At 51.7% G+C, this 18,557-nt stretch overlaps 3 protein-coding genes across 6 annotated transcripts; 2 read left to right on the top strand and 1 right to left on the bottom strand.

Annotated features, from left to right (window-relative positions):
- The first annotated feature begins 2,926 nt into the window (after positions 1 to 2,926).
- DPAGT1 (dolichyl-phosphate N-acetylglucosaminephosphotransferase 1) lies at positions 2,927 to 7,584 on the top strand. Of its 3 annotated transcripts, XM_082411148.1 has the most exons (9): positions 2,927 to 3,294; positions 3,609 to 3,729; positions 3,905 to 4,118; positions 4,364 to 4,510; positions 5,593 to 5,677; positions 6,047 to 6,235; positions 6,557 to 6,644; positions 6,811 to 6,966; positions 7,050 to 7,584. In XM_082411148.1, exons 1-9 carry the CDS (start codon positions 3,134 to 3,136, stop codon positions 7,113 to 7,115), a joined length of 1,227 nt encoding a protein of 408 aa, XP_082267274.1. In that variant the 5' UTR covers positions 2,927 to 3,133; the 3' UTR covers positions 7,116 to 7,584. The 3 variants fall into 3 exon arrangements, with proteins under 3 accessions (XP_082267274.1, XP_082267276.1, XP_082267275.1); XM_082411150.1 differs by lacking the exon at positions 7,050 to 7,584 and having other exon boundaries at positions 2,936 to 3,294; positions 6,557 to 6,663; positions 6,811 to 6,930; XM_082411149.1 differs by lacking the exon at positions 6,557 to 6,644 and having other exon boundaries at positions 2,939 to 3,294; positions 6,047 to 6,164.
- Positions 7,585 to 7,728: 144 nt separating this feature from the next.
- On the top strand, positions 7,729 to 9,994 carry H2AX (H2A.X variant histone). Its single transcript, XM_082411196.1, has one exon. The coding sequence runs from the start codon at positions 8,712 to 8,714 to the stop codon at positions 9,141 to 9,143; it is 432 nt and encodes a 143-aa protein (XP_082267322.1). The 5' UTR covers positions 7,729 to 8,711; the 3' UTR covers positions 9,144 to 9,994.
- Positions 9,995 to 10,310: 316 nt separating this feature from the next.
- Positions 10,311 to 17,645, bottom strand: HMBS (hydroxymethylbilane synthase). 2 transcript variants are annotated; one of them, XM_082411159.1, is made up of 14 exons: positions 17,436 to 17,643; positions 15,157 to 15,210; positions 14,739 to 14,811; positions 14,315 to 14,364; positions 14,173 to 14,228; positions 13,712 to 13,789; positions 13,405 to 13,482; positions 13,208 to 13,283; positions 11,966 to 12,079; positions 11,677 to 11,715; positions 11,355 to 11,474; positions 11,059 to 11,112; positions 10,850 to 10,936; positions 10,311 to 10,751 (listed from the first exon to the last, which is right to left on the bottom strand). In XM_082411159.1, the coding sequence occupies exons 1-14, from the start codon at positions 17,466 to 17,468 to the stop codon at positions 10,578 to 10,580; spliced, it is 1,086 nt and encodes a 361-aa protein (XP_082267285.1). In that variant the 5' UTR covers positions 17,469 to 17,643; the 3' UTR covers positions 10,311 to 10,577. The 2 variants fall into 2 exon arrangements, with proteins under 2 accessions (XP_082267285.1, XP_082267284.1); XM_082411158.1 differs by having other exon boundaries at positions 10,311 to 10,936; positions 17,436 to 17,645.
- Positions 17,646 to 18,557: the final 912 nt, after the last annotated feature.

Below are 18,557 nucleotides of genomic sequence, written 5' to 3' on the forward strand. Positions count from 1 at the left end.
CATCTCAGGTCTCTGAGTTCTTGGGTTTACTTCAACTCCTCCACTGAGCACTTGGTCCTGTGCTGCCAGATACTGCTTCACAATTCAGTCTTATATTAGTCTCTCTACTTAGTCCTCCCAATCTTCCATCCACTTGTTACTAGACCTCTTGTACTTATTTCATTCTGCCTTATAGCCTAGCTGGTTGTTTATATGTCTGTTTTTCCCACTCACCAGAAAGCTGCTTAAGAGTGGAGACCCTGTCTTACTCATCTCTCTTCCCTCATATTGACTCAAGGTGCTTTAATATGATGAAGTAGACTCCTTGGGGAAAACAATTGCATTTATATCACTTTGTGTCCCCACAGTACTTAAAAGTTTCCCATGCACATAGTAGGGGTTAGCAAATTCTTTGTAATTTTAAGAAGTCTAACAGAAAATATTCCCATATACATGTAAACACTGAGAATTGCTATATTGTTTCCATCTTTTGAAAACCCATTCATGTCATCCAAGTGGAATGGGAGATCTTGGGGCTTGCTATCAGCTAACAACTTTTGATAAACTGATAGGAGAGAGGTGGAAAGAAATGGTAAAAGAGTAACTCAGCTGCTTGTAAAGAGCCACAGATATGGTCCTGCAAGTGTCATAGATCCGGACTCTCCAAAGCTGTCTCATATGGACTTTTTCAGCACTGTGAAACATTTCTGGGACAGTCTTTGTCAGGCAATCAGCCTTAATAGTGCATTAGCTTTGCTTACTGGGAGGCACTCAGAGCTCCCCAGTAGGAGATGCGCATCTCAGACTTTGTCTACTCAGCCCAAGAAACCAGCGGAAACTCACCTGATCCATGGGTCCTAGGACCAGCTTCAGCATTTAGGTAAATGCTTTGAACTTGTACCAGGACAGGCACACAATTTCAAGTGTGGCCAAGTCATGTGTGTGTTTGTTTCTCCTGGTGAGTCTGATAATCAACTGGGCATTTACCATCATGGGAACAAAAATATTCAGATTATATGACAAGTATCCAAGTAACCACGTTCTGATGGTAACATGTATGCATGGATGATGAATCCCCAGTGTCTTGTTTTTGAACAAGTATCCCCTACCCTCTTCCGGGGGGGTGTGGGGGAGGGCTAACAATCTCTGGAGAAGAAAGAGACAAAGGTGCCCAATGCCAAGCTGGGAAGGAAGAGTTATTAGGATTGGCCTTCTAATAAAACAGGAAATAGATACAGACTGTCCCTCAGACCTCCAGGGAGTCTCAGCCTGCTCCTGATCAACAAGATAACTGAATGCTGCCTCCTCTGGGGCTCCGACAAGCTCCTCCTTTCCACCTGCTCCTGGCATCTCACTTTCGCTGTTTGGAAGGCCCTTCCACTCTTGCCACCCACTGAAATCCTTAGAGACACTACTCTTCCTCAAGGTCCTCTCACTTCCCCTGGTCACAACTAATTGCTCTCTCCATGTGCTCCTATTGCCCTCTGTACCTCTTTCAGATCCAGACTCATTATGTGTGATAATGCCTTGTATACAGATATCTGTGTGTCCTTAGCCCCATAGGAACACACTGTGGAACAGAAAACACTTTGCCTCTAGGGAATTTCCAGTCTAAGAGGCACAGATGCACACTCATGCACCCGTGTGCAGGTACACCCACACAGAAAAACAATACCAGTGGGATAATAAGTACTGAAAATTTGGAGGAATACTACTATCAAGTAATTACTGGGATTACTTTATATACATGGTTTGAGTTGTTAATTAGAGCCACCTTCGAGTAGAAAGGACATTTCACATCTGGTTTTGAGAGACAGGAGGGCCTATCTTTGGCCTAAAAGGAATCAACCTGACCCTACTCCTTATTCAAGAATGAACAAAATGTCAGCATACTTCAGTCGTCTCCCGCACTTCCTGGTGATGAGGACTAGAAATCATTTGCCATCTAAGAGCTTGTGTGTCTGTTAAAGAGAATGAGCTGCTGGTGAACTGTTATTTGCAAGGAAACAGGTGCCAAGCAAAAGGCACCTAACCTGGAGGAAGAAACCTGCCTGGGAATTCCTCAGACTTACTGGAAGCCAGCCACTTGTGGGTCTGGTTCTCCTACTTAGCTCTTTCCAAAGCCTCAGCCTCACCTCCTCCGACTGGGAGCCTGGCACAGTGCATCCAGGACCAAGGAAAGTCAAGTACGGGGTTAAATCCAAGACCTGAGGGCATGAGGGTACTCCCAGCCACTTCAGTGCTGAAGTACCCCTCAGTGTTGCCCGGCAACTAACTGCTACTGGGGGGGCAGAAGGCGGGTGGGATGATGAAGGAAAAGTACCTGGATCAAGGACACGGAAAAACATGAAGTGGGAGGGGCTTTTCCAGTGTCCGCGCTTTAAATTTTACATCATCTTCCAAATTGTAGCTGTGTTTCGGGGAACTGAGTTGTGTTTACCTTGGCTTCCTTCCCAACGTTGACTACGTTGGCAACAGGTTTTCTACACTGAGCAGGTGCTGCTCCACATCCTCATTCCGCCTGCCCTCCCCCTTGCTCCCAGCAGCCATCTTCCCGTCTCCAGAGACGTCCCAGAGTAAACGCGGGGCATTGGCCCTTTAAAGGCGACCAGCGAAGGCCGACGGAGCTAAACTTGACGTGGGACGAAGAGTAAGCGGCGTCAGACACGTGGTACAAGGAGGCGCTCATCTTGGAACCGGGCAAGGAGTTTTTCCGCTTTGGGCTGTACATCTTTAATGTGATGTTAGGAAAGTATCCGCCTTTGTTTGTCCTTCTTTAATTGCTTTTCCAATCCCCTCTTGATGATTCAACTCTCGAATAAAGGATGTAGTTTAAAATCACACTTCTGTCCCTACTCTTATGCCCATATTAAAAATGGCCGCCGCCTTCCACAGCGACAGTTGCTCTGCGAACTAGATCCGGGTGGAAACAGTGGGTAGGCAGATGCAGTGGGGCAGAGCCAAGGTTGCTTTATAGAGGCTCGAGGGAGTCCAGAGGGCGGCTCAGGTCAGAGTTGTTGGGTTTCGCTCAGGGTGGTGTGGGAAGATCCAGCCTGTGGGGAGCGGCCACTCCTTACTGCTGGGGCCTCAGGGCTTCTGCCCAGCTTGCCCGTTAGCTAAGGAGGGGGCCGAGCGGGCCCCCTGGCCGGTCACCATGTGGGCCTTCCCGGAGTTGCCGACGCCGCTGTTGGTGAATTTGATCGGCTCGCTGCTGGGACTTGTAGCCACACTCACCCTCATCCCTGCCTTCCGTGGCCACTTCATCGCCGCACGACTCTGCGGCCAGGACCTCAACAAATCCAGCCGGCAGCAAATGTGAGGGGCCGCGCGCTGGTCCGGGGCAGTGGGGAAGGGGTGGGCAGGCAGGGGCGGGGACTGGAGTGCTGGACTGCGCGCGGAGACGAAGTGCTAACCCAACAGCCAGCCCGGGACTCTGGGAGGTGGAGGGCAGATCTGGTTAGCACTGGGGAAGGGGTGGAGGCGGGAAGGTGGGACCCTTGGGTGGATCTGGGACTCCAGTAGTGGTGCCCTTCCCCGCTCCAAAGTCAGGTTATGGTGGTGCTTGCACTAGTGAGTGACCACGCCCCCTTTCCTCTTCCCCCTCCACCCGGCTTGATGCTGGCCCACAGCCCAGAGTCCCAGGGAGTGATCAGCGGTGCTGTTTTCCTTATCATACTCTTCTGCTTCATCCCTTTCCCTTTCCTGAACTGCTTTGTGGAGGAGCAGTGTAAAGCCTTCCCCCACCATGAAGTAAGTGGGTTAGTGAGGGCTGCTGCCTGTGGCTGGGACTGGGAGCTACTGGAGAGAGTTGGGGTTATTTGGGTGTGGGGGGAGGGGCTGAGAACGAAAGAAAAGATGGGAATTCTTGAAAGGAACGGTGAAGTGGGAGAAGGCTGGAGCCGTGACCTGCCCGAGCCTTCCCCAGTTTGTGGCCCTGATAGGTGCGCTCCTTGCCATCTGCTGCATGATTTTCCTGGGCTTCGCGGATGATGTACTGAATCTGCGCTGGCGCCATAAGCTGCTGCTGCCCACAGCTGCCTCACTACCTCTCCTCATGGTCTATTTCACCAACTTTGGCAACACAACAATTGTGGTACCCAAGCCCTTACGCCCACTTCTTGGCCTGCATCTGGACTTGGGTGAGTAGCACTGCCACTTCTGCCCCTATGGCCCCTACTTCAGGGCACCCTTGCCCTGTGAGATATGCAGCAGAGCATCCTTCCTGGTGCTCCACATTCTCCTCCCTGTTTTGTCCCTGTGTTTTCTTAGATCCTTTTGTTGGCCTTTCATCCCATCCTCTATCCTAACCACTTTTCTCAGAAGACTATCCTTAAATTCTCATTCTACAGGTGGCATTACTTCTCTTACTGTTTTCTCCCCCCAGGGATCCTGTACTATGTCTACATGGGGCTGCTGGCAGTGTTCTGTACTAATGCCATCAATATTCTAGCAGGAATTAATGGCCTAGAGGCTGGCCAGTCGCTAGTCATTTCTGCTTCCATCATCGTCTTCAACCTGGTGGAGCTGGAAGGTAGGTGGGATTGGACTAGGGAGAGAAGAGAAGTCTGAGTGTTAAGGAAGTTCCCTGATATCTGGCTTTGGGGAATTTGTTAAACATGAGAAAGAAACTAAGATTTGTTAAATGTGAGAAAGAAAAATAGCAGCCCTGTCATTTATAACGGCATTGGCACTAATAGGTAGGCCATGGTCTTCTCCTATTGAACATAAACAACTTCATAAAACCTCAGAATCAGACAGGGTCACTCTGTGACCGTGATAGAGTAAGACCAAAACTAGACCCCTCTGTAACCATGTCTGAGCATAGACAAAACCACAGGAACACGGTGCATCTCACAAAAATGACCAAGATCCCCTTCTAGCTAACATGAGTGGTTGCTGCTTCCTTCCGATAACAACTCAGTTCCTCTTACTTCTTGGATAAAAATTATTAAGATGCTCAATCATAGCATTATCTCTGCTGACAGCACCCAGTGCAGGGCAAAACTCTCCCTCCTTGCATCCTCCCCAGAATTATTTAAAACAAATTCTATAACAAGTCCTCCTAACACCTCCTTACTGAGGCATCCCATGGTTCCCCATGGTGTGTGGGTTCCAAAGTTTCTCTTGTTTCAAGTCAGTAAACCCAGCTTTGACTACAGACGTGTTTCTGGTGGTTTTTGGCTGTTGGACATCCATAAGTACTTATTAAACCTAAGCACTTTTAAAATGTGATATCACTTTAAACTCTGTATCAGCTCTATGTGGCAGGTGTTTTCATCAGCCTTTTTTTTACAGATAGGAAACTGAGGCTCAGAGAAGTTAAATGTGCCATGATCAAGGTCACACAGTTAGGAAGTAAAGCTGGTATTCAGACCTAGGTCTGAATGGTCTAAACCAAATGTAAGATAGTAACTAGTTTAGGAAGAGTTCATGAAAGAGGTGAACTGTTGGGAACTGCGTGGGTGACATAAAAGGGGTAGTGAGTTCTTGAGACTTAGAGAGGTGGACGATACAGCTTGGGACAGAACTCAGGGACAGACAAAAATAGGACCCAGGTATGCAGGGGAAGTGGCTATCAACTTTTCCTTTTTTCTTTTTCCCCTGCTTCCAAAGGTGATTATCGGGATGATCATGTCTTTTCCCTCTACTTCATGATACCCTTTTTTTTCACCACCTTGGGATTGCTCTACCATAACTGGTAAGTAGGCCTGTGGATAGTGGGACAGCTATTTGAATTTGTGGCCAGTACGGTCCTCCTGATTGTGACCCATCTCCTGACGGAGAGGCTTAACCTGTGCATCTCTGTATTGAGTGTTTTCTGGGTCTTTTTGGTAATATTCTTAAATCTTAAATATTCTCTACCCAACTGTAGCCCGGGGCAGGTGCTGTGGAGCCCCCAGGAATAGATGGATTCAGGGCCTTGTTTCCTGGAGAGTTGCTGGGAGAGCTGGAATGTCCTCTGAGCCAGAACTAGGGTCAGGGCTAGCCCAGTGTGCCGGGTGTGTGATGTGAGAGAAAGGATTGCTAATGCCTCTTGCCACTGGCTCACATCCTCTCCCCCACACAGGTACCCATCACGGGTGTTTGTGGGAGATACCTTCTGTTACTTTGCTGGCATGACCTTTGCCGTGGTGGGCATCCTGGGACACTTCAGCAAGACCATGCTACTCTTCTTCATGCCCCAGGTGTTCAACTTCGTCTACTCACTGCCTCAGCTCCTGCATATCATCCCCTGCCCTCGCCACCGTATACCCAGGTAGCCGCTTTGGGGCTTGAAAGGGACATCATAGCTTTTTCCTTTGGGATGCCTTAGACGTTTGCTGTGCAAAGGGAATGGGCCCGAAGAAGGGCTAACTCTTGCCATGCAGTTAGCCCTTTATACATTACAGAGCACATTTAGTTCCACGATCTCATTTAATGTTCACAGCAGCTCTGATCACACAGAAGCAAGCAGCAGAGCCAGAAATAGATCTCAGGGTGTTTGACTCCACATTCAGTGCTCTTCCTATTAATTAACCACAGGGAGGAGAGTTCTTTGAGTAGTGGCCCAGTCACATGAAGCTGTCTTCCCCTGCAGACTCAATACCAAGACAGGCAAACTGGAGATGAGCTATTCCAAGTTCAAGACCAAGAGCCTCTCTTTCTTGGGCACCTTTATTCTAAAGGTAACAGGGTAACAAGGAGGTAAGGCTCTAGGCTGCCATTCGGAATTCAGGGAGTGGGGAACCTAGGCCTACATCACACCCAAGGGGAGTTTGGAAACATTGAGCAGATCCCCATTCCTGAAGCGTAGGTATTAGCTGAAGTTCTCTCCACTTTTGACCCCTCCAGGTAGCAGAAGGCCTCCGGCTAGTGACAGTGCGCCAGAGTGAGAATGAGGATGGTGCCTTCACGGAGTGTAACAACATGACCCTCATCAACTTCCTACTTAAAGTCTTTGGGCCCATGCATGAGAGAAACCTCACCCTGTTCCTGCTGCTGCTACAGGTGCAATGCTGTTGGTGATGTGGTTTACATCTCCTTGTCTCCCTTTCTCTGTGGTTCTTACTGTAGTTCATTTCTCCTTACAGGTCGTGGGCAGTGCTGTCACCTTCTCCATTCGGTACCAGCTTGTCCGACTCTTCTATGATGTCTGAGTCCCCTGATCCACTGTCCTTTGCTTCACAGCCTCCAGATTTCCTGACTCAGGCCGACCTCTTCTAGACCAAGATTGCCTCCTGGCCCAGGCCTCTCTCACCCTTCATTCTCCTCCAGATTTTGTCCTCAGCATTTCCTTTCCCCTGTGATTATTGACATCCTGGGCCTTTTTTGCCCTCTAATGACTATTGATTGGACTTTGCCTATGGCTTTCTTCAACTTGCCACTCCCCCTCTCCATCCCATCTTTGCAGCCTCCTAAGGTGGGATACTGTAGCTCTGATGCAATTACCCACAACTCTGACACTCAAGAAATATGTTGGGCCTGGGGATAGAACCCTGGCTGGGGATAGGGACACAGGCTCGAAGGTGACTTGACATTTGACTGTAAATTAAATATTCTGATGATTTAGCAGACCGGGGGGCCAGGTGCTCCCAGTGGTGACAATAAACTGTCGTCTTTTTCTTATTGTTCCTGTAGGTGTATTTCCTATATAGGGCATTTTAGGGTAGACTGGGAGGGTTGGTGGAGGCATTTCCTCGGAGAGGATGCCTATCTCTCTGCCCCATCCTTTTTCTTTCAGTACATCAGGCCCCTCCTAGCAAGAAGGGAACAGAGGGGGCTTCCCTGGTGGCGCAGTGGTTGAGAATCTGCCTGCCAATGCAGGGGACACGGGTTCGAGCCCTGGTCTGGGAAGATCCCACATGCCACGGAGCAACTAGGCCCGTGAGCCACAACTACTGAGCCTGCGCGTCTGGAGCCTGTGCTCTGCAACAAGAGAGGCCGCGATAGTGAGAGGCCCGCGCACCGCGATGAAGAGCGGCCCCCGCTTGCCGCAACTGGAGAAAGCCCTCGCACAGAAACGAAGACCCAGCACAGCCATAAATAAATAAATAAATAAATTTAAAAAAAAAATCTTAAAAAAAAGAGAAGGGAACAGAAAGAACAGACCAGACAGAACATATTGAATAAATAGGAAATCCTGCTGCTCAGGTGGCATAAAGAGCCATAAGATTGGCGTTATCTCTTCTCTGGGACGGGGTTGGACTTTCAGGGGGTCTCATTCCTTCCCTTTTTCACTCTCCCTTTGCCAGGCAGGAAGAGGGAGTGACCGGACCTGGGACGGGAGGAAGAGGTAGCCGTAGTGTTGACCCCTTTCCTTTAAAAATCCTAGACCCGCACAGACTTCCCTGAGGCTCTTGAGGTGGCTTCAGGCTCCACCCTCTTTGTCTTCCGGCCCCGGTCTGGGCTGTAGGGTTTAAATCTGGCGCGCTTCACTTGGATTGGCTACACCCGGGAGTGGTTGGCTGTTTGCTTGCTGCCGCTCCTCCTAGCCTTTTCCCCGGGCAAAAGGTTTTCAAATTCGACCAATCGGCGGGCGCGTTCCCTCAGCTGAGGCGCGTCATCGAAGGGTTAACCGCAGCCAACCGGAGGCGGGTATTGGAGAAAAGAGCCAATCAGGAGGACGCGGGGGTGCGCCCTGGGGGCTTATAAGGGCGGCCCTTGGGCGCGCGCGGCAGCAGTTGGACTGCGGCGGACGGCTGTTCCTTAGTCCTGTGAGCCGTCCTCCTCTCCGTTCCTCTACCTCGCGCAGCATGTCGGGCCGCGGCAAGACAGGCGGTAAGGCCCGCGCCAAGGCCAAGTCGCGCTCGTCGCGAGCGGGCCTCCAGTTCCCCGTGGGCCGCGTGCACCGGCTGTTGCGGAAGGGACACTACGCCGAGCGGGTGGGCGCCGGCGCGCCGGTCTATCTGGCGGCGGTGCTCGAGTACCTCACAGCCGAGATCCTGGAGCTGGCGGGCAACGCGGCCCGCGACAACAAGAAGACGCGGATCATCCCCCGCCACCTGCAGCTGGCCATCCGTAACGACGAGGAGCTCAACAAGCTGCTGGGCGGCGTGACGATCGCCCAGGGAGGTGTCCTGCCCAACATCCAGGCCGTACTGCTGCCCAAGAAGACCAGCGCCGCCGTGGGGCCGAAGGCGCCCGCGGGCGGCAAGAAGGCCACCCAGGCCTCGCAGGAGTACTGAGGGCGCCCGCGCCGCCGCCACCGCCGCCGCCCGGCCCCTCCCCTCGCCACCACAAAGGCCCTTTTAAGGGCCACCACAACGCTCACGGAAAGAGCTGGGCCACGTCGGGCTCCGGGCCGGGCGGCCGCGCACTCGCCCCCTCCGCGGCCCCGCCGCCGCCGCCGTGCGGCCTGCCCCTCCCCCGCGCGGCTCGCTCCGGTCGTGGCTCGGCGGAGGACGGCCGTTTGAACGCCGCTCGGTGCCAGGAGCGAGCTCGTGACTCGGCCGGCCTGGCCCCCGAATGCTGATGGGCTGCGGGGAGGCCGCGGCACCTTCTAGAAGGCTGGGCCGGCCGCGCTGACGCAGGGCCGGGGCGCGTGGCGGGGAAGGTGAGTCGGTGCGGACGGCCGCCGGCGGGGCCGCGCGCGTTCCCCACCAGCCCGGTGCTCCGGACGGGACTCGGTTGCCGCCGACGGCGGCGGAGTCAGTCGGTCACTTCATTTGTCCCGGGACGTCCTTTGCTGCCGGATCCCGAGCCTTGCACGTCCGCGCCCCCTCCATCTCCACTCGCAGGCCTGTGCGCGTCCCGGAAGACACTTCGCGGCGTGAGCATCTCCCGCGGTGTCGGGTCCCGGCGGCGTGGGGGCTGCGGGAGTCCTGACCCTGGACCCGCGCCCCTCCCGGCGTGTCCGCTCCGCAAGCCAAGCACCTAGATACCAGCACTAGTCCGTTAATCCCCATCTGGACTGAGCCGCCGTTGGCCTCGGAACTGGAATTTTGCAGCTAACCCATCCAAGACAGTACTTTAGGTATTGGGGAGTTTCAGATGGACTAATTTTGTTTATTAAAGGATTGTTTTCTTTTTTAAACAATGAGGTGTCTCTTCATTTTGCAGACGGGTTGTAGGATCGATGACTTTGTAGATTCCTAAAGGTAGTGGGGGAGGGGAGCTATCTGATACAAAGGCTCTACCGTTAACTGGAGCGGCAAATCGTAGATTACAAGATTATGGTTCTTTCTTGATGTTCCCTGGGAGACAATTTATTCTGTCAGAACTACTGAGACAGAAACAGAAAGCAATGTATTCCAGGAGAACTTTGGACAGGGGTCCTAGCCTCTGAGGTAAGGAGCAAAGGGTCTTGTGTTTGTCCTTATCTTTCTTTCCTGCAACCCCATCAAAAACAAAACCACCTTCAAATCTAGTTTATTAGTAGAGTTGGTTACATTCAAAGGCTGTGGCTTGTTAGATGTTTTTTCTTTAGAGACTAAGCCTCCACCTACTGAGGAGACAAGGCATCACCAAGGCCCCAAGTTGAGACAAGTCTCTGAGTCTCTGCCCCTGCAGTTCAATCCCCTGGGTAATCACTCCCCAGGTAGCAGTGAGAATGGGGCACTGAGGGCTGGGATGTAGGCACGGGGCACCAGCAACCCAGGCACCTGTGCCCCACAGACCAGTTAGTGGGCATCATTGAGCTGCCGTGCAACATCCAAGATGTTCTTGGCTCCTTTGTTCAGCAACAAGGTGGCCAGGCTGATGCCCAGGCTCTCAGCAGCCAGCTGGGCTCGTCGTGGAATGCTCCGGGCAGTGATGCCCACCAGCTGTGGATCATCCTCAGGGCCATCTTCATGCTGGGCAAGGGAAGGAGGGTAGGATTTGGTGAGCACGAAAGGGGAAGTAACATACAGACGTGTTTTTTACCCTCTCCGTCACCCTCCAGCCTTGGCACCTGGGCAGGGACATGGATGGTGGCCTGCATGGTCTCTTGCATGCTATCTGCGCCATTCAGACTCCAGACTCCTCCAGTCAGGTATAGCTGGGAAAGAAAACAGTTGCCTCAGCATATCGTGAGAGGGAACTGCTTAGAAACCTGGGCTTTTCTTGCTGGCAGCTCAGGATGTCCCTTCCCTGCCCTCCCACCCATCTTCCCCTGCTTACTTGCCCATCCTTCATAGCTGTATGCACCGCCACTGGCACACTGCAGCCTCCTTCCTGCAACAAGTTCCCCCTGTGAGCTCCAAGGACCCTTACCACCACCCTGTACCCAGAGTCCTCAGAGATAACAGACCCCTCTAAGGACATAACTGAAAATGAGGTAGCGGCCCAGACCTGGGTCCTGTCCATACTTTCAAGGATGAGTTACCACTAAATACAGAGCAATAATTTGAGAAATCTCCCCACTGCCCTTCCCAGCTCCCCAGGTACCCACCCCTCCACAAGAGCACAGGCCCTACCAGGTGCCTCAGGAAGGCCCGTTCAGCAATGCAGCGAAGCAAAGTCTCAGGATCATGCAACACACCCACCAGATCCAAGATGTCCTGGTCCTTGGCTCGAACTTCCACTCCCAGAGCCCCCTGATGGAAAAATAGACTAAGATATCAGGGCCAATCTTTCCCCAACCAATGGCACTAAGGATGGGAACCAGCCTACTTCCACCTGTTTGCCAGGTCCTTTTGGGCCAGTAGCCTCCCAAGCCTTGCCCCTCCCTGGGAATGTTCTTGGTTGAAAACAAAAGAAAGGGACACATCAACACACGGCTTCCCTGGTCAAGCATACCTGACCCACAGCATACATGCACTCCTCAGGGTGCAGGATCTGTGGGGGCAGAAGAGGCAGTCAGAAGGGTGGAGGTGGGAGCGCCTAAAAGCACACAGCAGTGAGATCGGGCTTTCCTAGCATACAGAAGGGCTGGAGAGGCAAGAGTGGGAGTTTCGCCTCTGATCCCCAGTCTTCCCAACCTGGGACTCATTTCCAGCTTGCACTGTTAGAGGTGGGTATTCAAAAAGAGAACACAGGCAGGAAGGAGATGAAGATCAACTGGGGAGGGAAGAGGGGCAGGCCCTACCTGCCCCACCCGGTTCTGCCAGCCCATGCGCTGCAGGCCAGCTGCGGCCAGGATGATGGCACTGAACTCCTGCAGCTCATCCAGCTTCCGAAGCCGTGTGTTGAGGTTTCCCCGCTGTGGAGAGGCGCTAAGGACCACAAGCTTTGGGCAGTCTGGAGCCTTATGCTGTTCCCTTTGCCTGAGTCTCTCAATCTGCTAACTTCTCACCTTTGAGTTCTCAGCTTAATGACAACAGCTAACACTTACCTCATACTTACTACATGCCAGACGCTGTTCTAAAGTGCTTTAGATATGTCAATTCATTGAATTTTCACAACCCTATGACGTAGGTAGTAGTATTATCATCTCCATTTTACAGATGAGAAAAATGATAGAGAGATTTTAATTCATTTAATAACTTGCCCAAGGTTACAAGACCTCTGAGAAGCCTTCCCTGACTCTCAAGTCTGTGTTTAGATGTACCAGCTAGAAGCTTCCAGAGAATTCCCTACTTTGCACACTGGAGCACTTAGCAAATACTATTTTGAAAATCAGTTTTACAAACATATAACATTGTAAAAATCAAAACAATATAGTGGAATATAAAATAGAAATGGAGTTATGGTTACCAAAGGGGAAAGGGGATAGGGGGAGATAAATTAGGAGTTTGGGATTAGCAGATGCAAACTACTATATATAAAATAGATAAACAACAAGGTCCTATTATATAGCACAGGGAACTATATTCAATATCTTGCAATAAGCTACAATGGAAGAGAATATGAAAAGGAATATGTATATATATGTACAACAATCACTTACTATATACCAGAAACTAACACAACGTTGTAAATCAACTATAATAAAACAAATTTTTAATTATTTACATTTAAATTAAAATGGAAGCACCCCCCCAACCCCCCTCCCTCGATGTAATCATTATTCAGTATCACTCTGTACTATCAATGCCTGGTTGTCTGTCTCCAGAACTAAAATGTAAACTCTGTGTAAGCAGGGACAATGTCGATCTTGCTCACCATATCCCCAGTGCCAGGCACTTGCCTGGGGCTAAGAAAACATGAAAGGATTATGAATGAATGGATGGATGGATGGATGGATGGCTGGATGAATGGGAGGACAGGCAGTCCACTGCATCCATGGTCCACTTCCTCTGGAAGCGCCTTCCACTCTCACAACTCCCAGGGCCATCTGGACCTGGTCTTCCTCCTTGGCTGCTGCCTCCTCCCTCCGCTAAAAGGATACAATACTCTTGAACTCCAGATGTGGGAACTTTCTCTGCAGCTGAGCCGCTCTCCGCAGGGAGCTAGTTCCCACCACGCTGCTCAGAGAGATGATTTAAAATGAGATTTAACTAGGCAGGCACTGTTCCTTTCCTCCTCCTCCCACCCCTCCATCTTCTGTGCACATCCCACCAAGATGCCTATCCAGGCCCCACTCACCTCTTCTCTGGCAAGGTTTCTAGGGTCTTCCCAACAAATTTTGGGTGAAAGACAACAGCATCATAGGGGCTCTCCCGCCTGGAGATGGAGGGAAAGTCAGAGAATAAGGGAGAGATCTCGGTTCAGGTCACTTCCAGGCTCTCTCAATAGTCAACTAACGGGCATTTTCTGAGTTTTCTGCCATGCTTGACACTCCTCAGGGCAGGGGAGACAGCCTAGAGGCAGAGGGCCAAGTCCCAAAGGGAAAAGTCAAGGTTAATATGATGTCTACCCCATGCCGAGGCCCCCTGACTGGCAGGACTCTTACTTGCAGATGGCTCCAATGGTGAAGCCAGGAGGAAGCACCGTGGGCAGGTCCTTCAGGGAGTGAACAACCAGGTCCACTCTAGAGAGACGGCAGAGAGGGAAGGAGAAGGGGTCTGAGCAGCACGTCCCCAGCCCTTCTCCACCCACTCCTGCCTGTACGTCACTGGCAGAGCCTAGAGCAGTTCAGGAAGCAGGCCTTTCCGAGACCTTGGGTCCTAGAGACCCGCTCCCCTCCTACCCTCCCTTTCATCCCCCTGCCCCAGCCAATCCTGCACCCCAGGCAGCCAGATGGCTCAGAACCAGGACACTCTCCTTTTCTGAGGCCTGAAAAACTCACATATGAGCCCCTCTCTAGCCTATCCAAGCGTTTAAGCCCAACAGTCTAGCTGATACCCAGGTCTGATGTGCACTGGGGTCCTAGCGAGAGCCTGGGAGGGCGCCATGCTCCCTGCTTTCACTTACTCATTTCTCTCCAGCGCGTGTTCCAGCTCCTTGGTAAACAGGCTCTTCTCTCCAATCTGCCAGGCAAGAAAGAGCCTCAGGGTGAATCTTTTGGGGGAAGGAAAGAGGAGGGGGAAAAGGGTTGGATGGAAAATGTTGTTACCTTAGAGAGAGCAGTATCAAGAATCTTGTCCCCTGTGGTGGACATAGCAACTGAGGAGAGAATCAACCAATCAGATGTTCAGTGATCAGCATTTATTGAGCCCCTACTGAGCTCAGCATTTGTGCTAAGATTGTTGGGCACATAAGCCCCAGTCCCTACCCTCTGGGAATGTACGATCTAGGAGGAAGACTAGACGTAATCACAAAAAGACCCAAAGCAGATGTTAAATGCCAGGCTAGCCCAGGTAGTCAGAGCTGGAGGTGTTTAGAGGAGGAAAGGGCCCTCCAAACTGGGGACAGCCAAGAAGAATTCTCAGAGGCAACAGGACCAGGCTGTGGTCCAAGACAAAGCCAGAAACACTGTGTTCTCTCCTCCAGGGGTTAAAGGCTTCCCATTAGCTTCCATTCCTGTCCAGAAAACTCACTGATTTCAAACTGCAGGCCTGGGTATAAGGTTTTCAGCGTTGCCACCACACTGTCCGTCTGTATGCGGGCCAGCTGGGGGTAGAAATTCAGGTTAGTCCTGTCCTCTGGCCACTGCCCTAAGGTCAGACCCTCACAGGGTCAGGGAGATCCTGAAGGGATTGGAATTCAGAGAGGGGATTGAATGCCCACCTAGGAAGGGGAGGGGTCTGGCCTGGGAGTCCTCTGTACCCCAACTTCCCAGCCCAGGGACTATCTCTTTACAGAATGCAATCTGTCATTCTGCATGGGATTTGATACTCAGTCACCCCATTTCCTCCATCCCCGAACTGCTGAGAACGCTCTGGGCCCCCCAACTTATAATACTGTGAACACAGAAGTCTTCTGACAAACCTCCTCCACCCCGGTACTTGCACTCACCTGGCTCTTGCGGGTACCCACGCGAATCACTCTCATCTTTGAGCTGTTTTCTTCCTGCAGAAAAAGTCCCCAGGTCACAGTCCCTGCTGCTCTTTGTGTTCCTCAACACCTTGTCCAAGAACCAGAATCACTGGCTTGGAAGAAAGGAACCTCAGCCCCTGGCCTGTGGCCAGCTGAGCCTCGGAGTGGGGAAACACTCCCCTGCCCAAGACTGGTCCCTTTACCTTCCCCAATACCTTCTGCCTCCTCAGGGATCCAGAGAAGCAGAGACCAGACAGAAGTAACAGTAGGACCTGCTGTTGCTGTAATGACCAGGACACTAAGCCCTGAAGCCCATCCAAGCTAAGGCAGCAGGAATGCTGCACTCAGCCAGGTGGGTAGAGAGATAAGGTCTATCAGTCTGGCCCCAGGGAGGGTGGGGCCTGCAGCAGGCAGGGGCAGGACAGCTGGGGCCACACAGGGGAACGTGAGCTGAGTCACTGAGGACAAGTTCAGCATCCACAACAGAGCGGCACTTGAGAAAGCTTCAGTGCCACCTAGATGCCATAAGAGCTACCCTACAGCTGCCGCGCTGTGGATCCCGTAATCTGGACGGAATGCATACGTAAAGGACTGGGGTCGACAGATCTGACGTATAGTCCTGCTCAGCCTCTTGGCTGGGTGACCTTGAACACATCATCTTATTTGTTCATCTATAAACCTGTTTGTTCATCTATAAAATGAAGAAGTTTGCACTCAAGTATCTTCTGCTTTTGATATTCTGTAAGACTAAGAGGGTGAGCTGTCTAATGTCCATTCACCTAGAATGTGGCCTCTGGTTTCACCACGAAGGAAATATTAGGATGTCAGAGACCAAGCCAAGAACTCAAAGGGGCATGCCTCTTCCTCTTGCCAGGGCACCTTGGACAAAGGTATTCAGTGCCAAGCAGGCAGAACTGGGTTCTCCAGTCTGAGGTCCTATTTCTTCCCAGATCAGACAGTGGCCACTACAGATACTATCAACTTCCCCTGTTCTGGGATCTTCATCCGACAGAGTTCTTCTGCAGTCAGGTATCTGGGGCCTCTGTTGCTGGAGGAGGTGACAGCTGGCTGCTCTTGGACTCTAGTCTACTCCATGGCTATCACTTCTCCAATAAATAAACCCTGGGGGACCCTAAGCAAATTAGGTTAGGTTTGAAATGCTAAACATGGCAACTAAAATTCTGGGCCACAGGGAGCCCACAGAAAGGAATCTAAGGTCCCAGAAACTGTTATGTTCAAACAATCCCTTAATTTCATTGATTCTGCACAGCATATTCAAGTCAAATTGTTCCAGTAAAAAATTCCTTATTGAGCATATATATATATCCTAGAGCTATTGCTTTTAACCTTCATAACAACCTATCAGGTAGACAGGGCAGGCATCTCTGGAACTATGTTACAGTAGCAAAGTTTGGCTCTGAGGAGCAAAGTGACTTGCCCAGGGCCACAGGGTTAATCATGGGTAGAGAGCTGGAATCCAGATCTTCTTACTCCTAGCCCAGCACTCAGGAATGTCAGAAATGGCAGAGAATCCCACTCCTTACCAGCACATAGGTCAGGGAGAGATAGGCAGCTGCCCCACTCCTTTCTTATCTCAGGCTGACGTTGGCCTCATGGGCTCTGCAGTTTGCATCTGCACAAGCCCAGAGCTGGGACCCCAGGCTAGGAATAGGAAGGCCCAAGGGCGTCCCCCGTCCATGGTAGTAACCCAATGATGTGTCTCAGTTGGGGACTTTTGAGTGTAGGCTGGGGCTGGGTGTCCATTAGAAAAAAAGGGGAGAAGGTGCACTTCCAAGACGTTTGTGTGCAGTTCGGAGACTTCGAGGTACACTCTCCTCTCTGGATCCAAAATGGAACGCTTCCCCAAAGTGGCCGAATCTCGACTCGGACCTGTCTCGTGTGAAGGGATCCCGGGGAATAGCACCCTGTCTCGTGCAGACGAATTTTCCTGTGTTGGGTCACTACATCTAGAGCCGTGGAAGCCATGCCTCATGGAATCCCATCCAGATCCCCGCAGCAACGGGGTTGCGTTTGAGACAATCCATCTGCTCTTAAGTCCGCCCCCACCGCTCACTGATTCCCCTAAGGGCAACCCAGCTACTGGCCCTTTAAAAACTATTCGAACCAAAAAAAAAAAAAAAAAAACAGACGGATAATCGTCCCGACCAATTGACAACGGAGAGTGGCAACTTGGGGCCAATCGTGGCACTGCTAGTGCAGAAGACCGAAGTTGCGAAGGTCACCGGCTCAGGACTCACCGCCGTTGCGGCCTCGTCGCCGTTACCAGACATGGCTGTGCGCGGGAAGTAGGCCGGGGGCTGCTGCCAATGTCCTCCGGAGTCGGGCAAGCAGAAGGCCCCGGCCGGCCGGGCACTGGGCGCACGCTGAGCTCGCGATCCTCCGGCAACCACACACTCCCGGCTCTGCTAACGGCCTGCGTCACTTCCGGCCCCGCCCCAGAGGGGCTGGACCTCCCCTGGGCGGGAATTAGAACGATTGCGACAGAGAAGACCTTACCTTGGGTTACCGCCCCTACTCCCCCAGGCTGACCCCGGTCTTCCCCGTTTGAGACCCAGGCCCACCAGCTGTTCATTTTTACTTTTACCTAGCCAGGAATACTGATGGTCAGTGGCCAAGGTATGCTTCCCGGATTTATCCACAAAGTAAGTTCTTTGCAGTCCCTCCTACCGCCACGCAAGGGAACGTCAATAAACCAAAAGTAGGCGTGCCGAGAGGAAAAGGATATTAACCCTACAACGCGGCGTCGGAAGTTAAAGGCTACTTGAGCAACTTACCATGCCCTCAGGCTGCATTCAACGTCTACAAATAAAAGAGGCCTGCTTCTGAAAGCTAGTCGCCCAGAATTCCACAGCTTTATCTCCTTAGCTGTGGCACAAGCAATTAGTGCAGCTTATGTGGTGCTTCTTCTGCTACAACCCTGAAGTAGGCAACTAAAGACAAATAACTGCAATGGGAGTGCCAACACATTAGTGTTAGTGGGAAAACGGCTTGTGAGTAAAAGTGCGTTACCCATTAACAGTACTAATAACCACGTATTAACCACTTTCAAAAAACTGGACACCTGTCATCCATACCAGCCCGAGGGCTACAGGATTCCAGGCTTGACTTAACTCTATGTGTTTCAAAAGCACCTGGTATTCGCCAGAGATATTTTGCAACTGAGCTTTAAGAGATATGCAGTGGTCAACAGCCCCGAGCCAGCTCTGACTTGACCACAGGACCTGCTGGTGTCCTAAAGCTACCTTTGCTTCATTACCATGCCAAGATCCCCGCCCAAGGGGGATATTTGTACTCTGCTAGGCGCAATTCCTGCCGTGTGGAAGACTGTGATGCCCCAGCTCCCCACCCCCCGAAATCTC

Source organism: Balaenoptera physalus (assembly GCF_965194825.1).
Source record: "Balaenoptera physalus genome assembly, chromosome: 10".
Taxonomy (NCBI): domain Eukaryota; kingdom Metazoa; phylum Chordata; class Mammalia; order Artiodactyla; family Balaenopteridae; genus Balaenoptera; species Balaenoptera physalus.